A 9,622-nucleotide genomic window follows, 5' to 3' on the forward strand; every position below is an offset into this window, starting at 1 on the left:
TCTAAAAAAAATGGTATTTTCGGAAGTGCACATCCGAAATCACCTTCGGAGATACTACACTTCTGAAATATAGAGGCGTTTTTGAAATTTCTATATAAGAGATCTATAAAGAAATTGTCTTAATTATTTAGCAGCAAGTGTTACAATGGGCAAAAGCATCCTGATAAAAAAAAGAACTACAAGTCCGGCTCAATGTTAATGGGCCTCCCATCCACATCTCCAGCTCAAGGCAAAATTATTCCCTTGATATTTACACCTCGTGATGGAAAAATTCAACCAGCTTCAGTGCATTCTCAAATTAGCTGATGAAATATCTATAATCTAAGTACACTTAAATAATATAGCACATTCAGAGTTCAAAATTCATATGCAACTAACCACATTGTTATTCAATACAAGTTGTAATGTAAAGTCTAAACAAATAAAATGATGATGATCCATCTGTAGATGACCGTGAAAAATTCTCATTCATATCTGTAAAAAGAATCTTCATCTACTTAACCCGAATATTTATTGAGTTTCATCCTTTTCAACAACAAAATAAAAAATTCGATTAGCAGGTTAGCAGATGAAATATCTTCACACCAGGTACATTCAAATGATATATTTGAATTCTTTAGTTTGCATTTATGTTGCATTTTTATGTTCAAGGAATTTATCTTCAGTAAGCAATATTCAAAATGAAGCTTCGATGTTTGTTTCTATCTCATTATCCTAACATTGAACTAAATGAAGAAAAAAAAATTAAAGTATTCAAGTTAACAAGGAAAAGAGTTACCTGAACTTTTTTTAAGCTTGGAACAATTTTGGGGCAGTTAGATATGCAGAGTTGTAGAAGTTCAACATCAGGTAACTTATAACCATGGCAGATATCTATAAAATTAGGTAGATCATCCAAGATTATACATGCCAAGTATGGAAGCACAACTTCAAATTTCCTGATAATATCGTCTCCTCCGGGACCATGTCTAAAAACCTCTTCCACTCCAGTACAATTTGTTATATTAAGCACGCTTAGTTGTGGAAGCATTCTGACCATAGCAAGAGGGAAAAGGTTTTTCAACTTGTTGCAGTTATCGACATATATATCTTTTAGCTTCGGAAAATAAACTTTAGCACGGGGAAGCTGTAGAAGTTCTTCACTTGCTGCAACAATTTGTTCCAATTCTTGACAACCGTAAACACTAAGTTCAATCAACTCTGGTAGGCTTCTATGTGTTTTCATGAAGAACAAATATTTCAATTTTTCATTATTGCCCACTGTTAAATGTTGAAGACACTGGAAACTCCAAATCTGAAATGGAATATCCAAAGGTAAATAACCAAGTAATATTATTGGATTGGGTAGTATTATAAATATAAAAAACAAAAATGGTATTTATTCTACAAAAACTATAAAGCATTTTAACGAGTACTCACTTCATTCAGATGATTACGTCGTCTCTTATCATTGCCAACCTGCAAATTCAACCGTAGTAGATCCACTCTCGGACAATTATTTATGTCCATTATCCTCAGTGTCTGAGATGGCCAATTTGCTTGACAATTCTCTGGACACATCCCAATGAAATTGTTAAGATTATCGAGACTGAGAGATTCCAAACGAGGAAGCATGACCTGGTTCTTGTATTGGTGTGATGAAAGGTGTTCATGACCATATTCATCAAACACATATTTCAGCTTAGGAGATGATGATATTTCCAGCTTTTGCAATTGGTTTAGTCCTTCAACATAACACATTGGGAATATCGACTCTAAACTTCTACAACCGACAATGTTAACTTCCCTTAGATTGGTCATCAAAAAAGGAGAACTCGTTGGAATTGGAATTATTTCCTCCCTAGTATTAAAGCCATCATCATGTTCACTTCCACTTGCAGAAATTATATGCTTCAATTCATTGCAATCAATTATACTTAGTTCTTCTAGTTGCTGCAGACTTTGAGCAACAGATGCTGAGAAAAGTACTCCATCGGTCCAGCAATCTTGTAACCTGAGGATCTTAAGATTTCGTAACTTACATTCCATAGGAAAAATGATGTGTAACTGCTTGCAAAATTGAATATCAAGTAGTTCTAGTTTCTCAAAGTAGCGCAGTACTTCCAGAGGTGGACCTCGACACAATACTGTCAAATTTTCCAACCGTTGAAGTCTTAACTCGGCCAAGTTGGGAATCAAATCATCTTCCTTGAAATCATAGGTTGCATCGACGATGCATTTTATCTCTTTGCATCTTTTAAGAAGGAGAGAAGTCAAATCTTTCATGCCTCCCACAATTCCAACCATATCTGGAATGATATTTTTACATCCTCCATGGAGGCCTGTCAAAGAAACATATTTACCTATTTGCAGAATTGTTTTTTCAGTTGTCCTCAAATTTGAGATATTACAATCCTTTAATTTTAGTGTGATTTGATCACTAAATTTAAACCTTTATAAATTTGGGAGGATACTGATATCCATACTGATCTCAGAAACATACTCTTCTGGGTAGCATGCTGAAGCATATAGTTCCTCTAGTTGTAAACATTTTCCTATTGCTCCATTATAGTAGTAACTTCTAAAAATATGACATTCTGACAAATCTAGCAGCCTTAGGCTTAAGAGTTTTCCTATTTCAATAGGAAGTTCGTTGAACTTACAACGTCGCAAGTCAAGAATCTCAAGTCTTATTAAGCTAGGTATGAAAAATAAGTCACCAAACTCCAATCCATTTAAGCGCAAAGTTCGAACATTTCTCAACAGTTGGATTGAGGGAGGTAGTGATAATCGTACTCTTTTGTAGTTGATGGTTAGAGACAACACCTCAAGCCCTTGCATTCCTTCAAATGTCAAACGCAATAAAACATAGGAATTAAATGACCCAAGAGAACTTATATTTAGCAATAGAATTTTAAGATTTGGAGCATGCAGTTGACAGAAAGAGGGACTTTCATTATACCACCATGAGGATACTGCAAAACAATCTCTTATTTTGTTGTCCCCTGCCACAATGCTAAGTGGTTTGTCCACATTTACCATTATTTTGCAATTCTTTGATCTATTTGCAAACCATAAGGCTGCGTCACGAACCACGTCGTGCATCTTCACGGAACCTCGCATCAGCAAACCTGAGTCTAAAAGTTGGCTGATGTCTGCTTCAAATAAGCTTCTTCTTGACGGTAACGATAATCTTTCTTCTGCACGCAATCCAACTGCATACCTCAACAAATCTTCTATTGGAATGTGATAGTCTTCGGGAAAAAGAGAACACATCAGAAAGAGTTGTTTTGTTTCTGGCCTTAGCAAATAACCAAAGCATAATTTAAGGCAGTTAAAAGTAGCAGCCACTCCTCCTTCATCATTAGATTCCTTTGAATCCCTCAATTTCTCTAATGCCCGATGCCATTCACTTTCATCCCTTCCTTTTAATGACAACGCCACAGTTTTGATTGTTAGGGGAAGTCTTTCGCATTCATTGCAGATTTCCCGTGGCAAATTTTTGGAGTGTATGTTATCTACTCTTACAAATTTTTGGAAGAAAGTCCAAGATTCATCTTCAGACAAGAGCTCCAAATGAGTAGTCTTTTGGCATTCCATTGATGTACAAATACGCTCGCTATGAGTGGTTATGAGGATCTTCCATGTTCGTTTGTTAACATTGTCTAAGAGAATCCCTATATCCATCAAATGAAACCCTCTCCATATATCGTCTACTATTATAAGAACTCGCTTCTTTTCTTGTAAACACAACCACAAACGTTGTGCTCTTCCCTCTTCACTTTCTTCCCCCAATCTCACGTTTAACATATCTGCAATTCTTCCTTGAATGCTTCTAATATTTGGAGTTCGAGACACTGTGATTGATATAACCTTATCAAACATATCCAATTCCTCAGCCTTTTTGCCAACTTCTGTTACAAGGGCTGTTTTTCCACATCCTCCCTCTCCATGCAGACCAATTATAGAGACACCATCATCCTCGAGTGCTTCCCAGATTTGACTATAAGCCATTGTTGTTGACTCAAAGTAAATGAAATCTTTGGATGACTGATACTGAATACCTGGTAGTGGAGCAAGATGAGAAAATGGATTAATGTCATTACTCTTACCTTTGAATTTCTCCATTGCCTCTATCTTCTTTACCATTTCCTTGCATAATAGATACCGGCTACACGTTGGAAACCATCCTTGAAAACAATTGAGGTCCGTCTTTGTCCTTTGTACGAGAATCTCCACCTCTTTAAGGAGATTTTCCACATCATTCAACCATTTCTCCACTGGCTTTTCAATTACTTCAGTTCTCTCTTTGGCTTGTGCCACACGAGTCTGCAAGTTGTCTCTTTCAGCCGACAGCGCCTCTCTTTCATTCTCAAGAAGATTGATTACATTATTAACACAAAGAAGGTATTGAAGTTCGCGAATGGCTGGTCCCGCCAAATATTTACCCACATTACTTGCGATGGTCACAACAATATTTGCCATAATTTAAGACAACCTGCTAATAAAATCATTTACACAATTCAAGAAAAAATCCATCAATATGATATATATGGTTTGGTCACTTAATTTCTTGATGACAAATTAACATCTCAATATTTGTCATGTACAAGTACGAGATTGGTCCTAAAGAAATATTAACTTTTTATCACGTAAAAATTTAGTAAACCTTGTCAAAATTTAAGTGTCACATTGAAATGGCTAATAATTTAGGACAAAAAACTTATTTTGGGATTGGCGAAAAATGTCAAAAGGCCAACTTTGTGTTTGGCATTATTCAAATTTAAGTAATAGATCTAGTTTGGACATCACCAAATGTATTTGACCATATTCATAATGGAAAAGCATCATACCTTATCTCAAGAAGTAGATGCACTTTGAGATGAGCTCAGTGGGAAATAACAGATTGAGAGAAGGATCCTTGTGCTTGCACTTTAGTTAGTCTTTAACATAATCACATATAACAAAGTTCTGCTTACACATTTTATGGTTTGGTCAACTGTTTTGTTTCCTCTTCCTCTCAACCTAATCCCTCTATTCAATAGTTTAATATAGGGTTAAATAAGTTTTTGGTCCTTATAAAATTACCAAATTTCGTTTTAAGTCCCTTCAAATTTTTCCTTCAAATTTCAGTCCCTACAAAATTTTCCGTCTAAAAAAATGGTCCCTGACGTTAAAAGCCACTAACGGCTGCTGACGTGTCAAGACAGGTGGAAATTTTTTAAACCATTTGTTAATTGTTTTAATCCAGCGTGTACAGGGACAATCCACCCTTATCTTTTCCTCTTCTTCTTCTTCTGGTCCCTCTTCTCTCTCAAGACTTCATCGTGGTCCCTCTTCTCTCATCCTTTCTTTGCCTTTTCATTCAAGTGGTCCCAACAACGAAAACTCCTGGTTTTGAGTGCTCCGGTCCCAAAAAACGACAAGGTAAGTCCCACTTTCTCATTCTATTGTTTAATAATTGCGAGATTTCTGTCTTGAATCTTGTTTAGGGTTGGTTGTTCCTTGCATGCCATATACCATTGTTTAGGGTTTTATTTTGTTGTCAACTCACTGTCTGATATACCATTGGTTAACTTGAAATGTGTAGGGAATGAGGTTATTTAAGGTTGTCTTTTTTACCAAAGGAAAATTTGTAAGAGATGAAGGGGTAACATATGAAGGGGGCGATGTTTTTGCTATAGCTGGTCAGGACCCAGATTTCTGGTCATATTTTGAAGCATGTGATTTACTTAAGGCTTTGGATGCTTCATTTATAAAGGAAGATGTGAAAATGTGGTGGAAGTCCGAACATGGCTCACTTGAAAATGATCTAAAACCACTTGTTAATGATGAGGATGCAACATTGTTAGCTATGTGTGCTGAGGAGACAAAGTCTGATATTGAGATATATACTGAGCCAAAAGAAAAAGAAAATGTTAATGTGGAGGAAAGTGAAGATGGTGAATCAAGTGAAGACTCTTTGGATGGCATACATTTTGAAGATAGTGAAGAGGAGAGGATGAATGATATTGATGAAGATGTAGGTGAAGAGATCAACAATTCTGGTGCAGGTGGAGTAGAAAATGGTGCAGGTGGAGTAGAAAATGGTGCAGGTGGGATTAGGGATGTCAACGGGGCAGATATTGTTCGTAGGATGCTTCTCCACTCCCCGCCCCGCCCCCAAATTTAGTCCCCATCTCCAATCCCCGCCACGGGGGAATATTTCCCTCCATCCCCATCCCCACAGATCCCCATGGATATCCACGGAGATCGAATCTTAAGAAAATTTCTACACTTTTTGATCAAAACTATGACACTAGTATTTTGTTTTTTTTCTGTATTTTTTAAAACGCATATATTTGCATCTTTATTTTATAAAAAAAATCAAAATACATCTTGCATCAATAATAAATAAAAAAAAGCAAAAGAACTTGATGTTGCTAATATTTTTTACGAAAAAATAAATAAATAGTAACATAACTTCTTGCTACCGTGCTTCCACTAATTTACTACCACAATACCGATGTCGTCCAGCGCAAGTGGTTGATTATGTGTGACAAATATATAACTTCTAATGACTCTTCATTTTCTAATACATTGTAAAATTATATAATAATATAATATATAAAATATATAAATTAACATATATCTTCGGAGTCGGGGAATCCACGGGGACGGAGGATACTTTCCCAATCCCCGCCCCAAAGTGTTATCGGGGGAACTTTTCCCTCCATCCCCATCCCCACGGGGAAAAAAATCCCCAACTTCGGATCTCCGCACAGATATTCCCCACAGGGATCCCCATTAACATATGCAATTGACATCCCTAGGTGGAATACATACAGGAATGATGACAGAAGAGATGGAAAGGAAACATTTAATTGATGATGAATACTTAACAGATGAGCTTGATAGTGGGGCAGATGATGATAGTGATGATGGTAGGCCTTCAGTGATAAGGTTTAGGGATGATGAAAAACTTAGAAAGGAATTTACGTTCAAGGTTGGAATGGAATTTTCATCTCTGAAGCAATTTAAAAAGGTTGTACTGGAACACAATGTGTTGAACGGCAGGGAAGTTAAGTTTGCCAAAAATGATGGGGAAAGGTGCAGGGCCAAGAATAAGTGGTGTAAGCATGCCTTTCCCTTCTACTCTAAGTGTGATGTTCTTATGAACAACCTAAGTGAATCTTTTAATGCTACTATTTTGATGCAAAGGGATAAACCTATACTTACCATGTTTGAATGGATTAGGAACTATCTAATGGGTAGGTTTGCCACTCTTAGGGAGAAGGTAGAGAATTACAAAGGAGAGATTATGAAGATGTGCCTCATAGCAATGAAGATGTGCCTCATTCACAAAACACTGTCAGTTCAGCTGAGGCAATGAAAATGTATTGTGGAATTGATCCTGATGAATTGGAGGCCTTGTTAGATGATGAGGAAATACTTGATATTGCACCATTGAGAATTGATACTAGTCCTGTCAAGAGTAAAAGATCTTGTCCCAAGTCCTTTATTGGGAAATGCCCCAAGGTTCCAAAACCTGTCAAACCATCCATTGCTCCAAAGGTGTCCAAAGCTGCCAACAAGTCAACTATGTCAACTAGGAGTGACCCTGTAAGTTTGTAACAAGTGGTGATATACCTTGGCATGCTATGTTTATAAACCATTGTTAACTGTTTTTTGTCTTAACAGGTGAAGGTAATGATATCACCAAGGAAAAAGTCCAATCTTGCTGCATCTCCAATTAGAAAGAGTGATAGACTAAGGACTTTGAAGACAAAAAATATACAGGGGCCTGGAAGGGATCAAAATGATCCATTTGTAATTCCTGAGGAAGACTCTACTGTGAGCAGTGCTAGTGGGAGAAAGCCATGGGCTGACATCCAAAAGAGCTTGACTCAGTGATCCAAAATTGTCCTACTGTTTTGTTATTTACTTTGAAACATTTGTGTGATGTATTATGAACCACTTTTGGATGTATCTCTTTTGTTTTGTACTGAATCTAAGATGTATTATGAACCACTCTTATGTTATCAGTTGCTTTGGTTTTTCATTTATGTGTATCATAACAAACAAAATTGAAACAAGAACTACATTGTATTTCATTAAACAAGAACATCAAACAAATACATCAAACAATGAACATAACCAAACTACATTAACAAGTGTTCACAAGCCTAAACAACTCAGTAATTACACTTGAACACAAAATACAAATTAATCATAAAGGACATAACAAGAACCAACATCTTTATTTTTCCATGAAATTCCAATATTTTCAACTTGGCCTTTAAGTTCTTGTTCTTCTTCCTTGCATCCTCATACAATGACTTCATATATCCCACAGATTCCATGACTTCAAACTCTGAATTCCTAATGGTAAGATCTTCATTTCCAGAATTTTCACCAACATCTTCAGCCCATATGAATAGATTACAAGTATCAGCATTCTTCCAGTAAGGACATCTCCAAAACAACCTCCCCTTATTTGGTCCATTGTTACATTGATACATCACCATCCGAGCTTGACACCCACAAAACCTACCACCAAATCGCGATTTCACTGAAACAGACGACATAGGTCACGATGAACGAAGAAGAACTAAAACGAAAGAACGAAGAAGAAGCACAAAGTGACAATGAATGAGGAATTAGGGCAAAAGAAGAAGATGAGGAATATAGGTCACGATGGAGGCAGAAGATGAAGAAGAGGAATTAGGGCAAAGGAATGATGAGTGGTCCCTTTAATAACACGCTGGATTAAAACAATTAACAAATGGTTTAAAAAATTTCCAACTGTCTTGACACGTCAGCAGCCGTTAGTGGCTTTTAACGTCAGGGACCATTTTTTTAGACGGAAAATTTTGTAGGGACTGAAATTTGAAGGAAAAATTTGAAGGGACTTAAAACGAAATTTGGTAATTTTATAGGGACCAAAAACTTATTTAACCCTTTAATATATGTAGTAATAATTGACTATACTAATATTTATTCATATACTGTCAAGTGCATCATTAGGCTCCAAATAAGGTATTAATATTAAATGGTAGTGCAAGTCATGTTTCTGGTGTACCCTAAATTAATTAGAGGCTACCAACAAGATATCATAAACTAGCATAAATTTAAGATGTTTCTTGCTGCTTTATAAAATCTCTTGCAGAAGAGTTGAAATTGTAAATATTAAGAAAGTTATAATTGTCACATCTTAGTTATGTGATTCCATTTATTATTTTAGCAGCGATTTAATTAATTTATATACTACGTCAATATAAAACTTTTGTATATTGTCAATCAATTATAATTTTCAGATCATTTTCAACATTACTATACTTTAATCATAACTACTCTTAAAGTTATATATTAATGATTGTGATATATTGATAATATAAACTCAAAAACATAAACAGTTGAATATATCTTATCACCACTAAGATGTTAAAACATAGCGGATAGCTGTTATGGTATAAATATCTTTACATTTTTCGGATGAACTTTGAAAAGTCACAAAGAAAGTTTATTTTTCATTTTTTTGCTTCCCATTATATATAATAAAGAAAATGAGCTCGCATTAAAATTAAAGGTATATGTAATACGCCACCAAAAAATTTAGAATTTATGTAAGGAACATTCCAATAGATCATATGACTTTTGTATC

General features: G+C 35.6%; 2 protein-coding genes across 3 annotated transcripts; both read right to left on the reverse strand.

Annotated features, from left to right (window-relative positions):
- Positions 1-335: 335 nt before the first annotated feature.
- On the reverse strand, positions 336-4,986 carry LOC131656594 (putative disease resistance protein At5g05400). 2 transcript variants are annotated; one of them, XM_058926275.1, is made up of 3 exons: positions 4,833-4,986; positions 1,420-4,477; positions 336-1,294 (listed from the first exon to the last, which is right to left on the reverse strand). In XM_058926275.1, exon 2 carries the CDS (start codon positions 4,462-4,464, stop codon positions 2,434-2,436), a length of 2,031 nt encoding a protein of 676 aa, XP_058782258.1. In that variant the 5' UTR covers positions 4,465-4,477; positions 4,833-4,986; the 3' UTR covers positions 336-1,294; positions 1,420-2,433. The 2 variants fall into 2 exon arrangements, with proteins under 2 accessions (XP_058782258.1, XP_058782259.1); XM_058926276.1 differs by having other exon boundaries at positions 1,420-4,480.
- Positions 702-2,286, reverse strand: LOC131658878 (uncharacterized). The gene is made up of 3 exons (XM_058928127.1): positions 1,420-2,286; positions 779-1,294; positions 702-725 (listed from the first exon to the last, which is right to left on the reverse strand). The coding sequence occupies exons 1-3, from the start codon at positions 2,284-2,286 to the stop codon at positions 702-704; spliced, it is 1,407 nt and encodes a 468-aa protein (XP_058784110.1).
- Positions 4,987-9,622: the final 4,636 nt, after the last annotated feature.

The sequence above is a fragment of the Vicia villosa genome, linkage group LG3 (assembly GCF_029867415.1).
Source record: "Vicia villosa cultivar HV-30 ecotype Madison, WI linkage group LG3, Vvil1.0, whole genome shotgun sequence".
Classification (NCBI taxonomy): domain Eukaryota; kingdom Viridiplantae; phylum Streptophyta; class Magnoliopsida; order Fabales; family Fabaceae; genus Vicia; species Vicia villosa.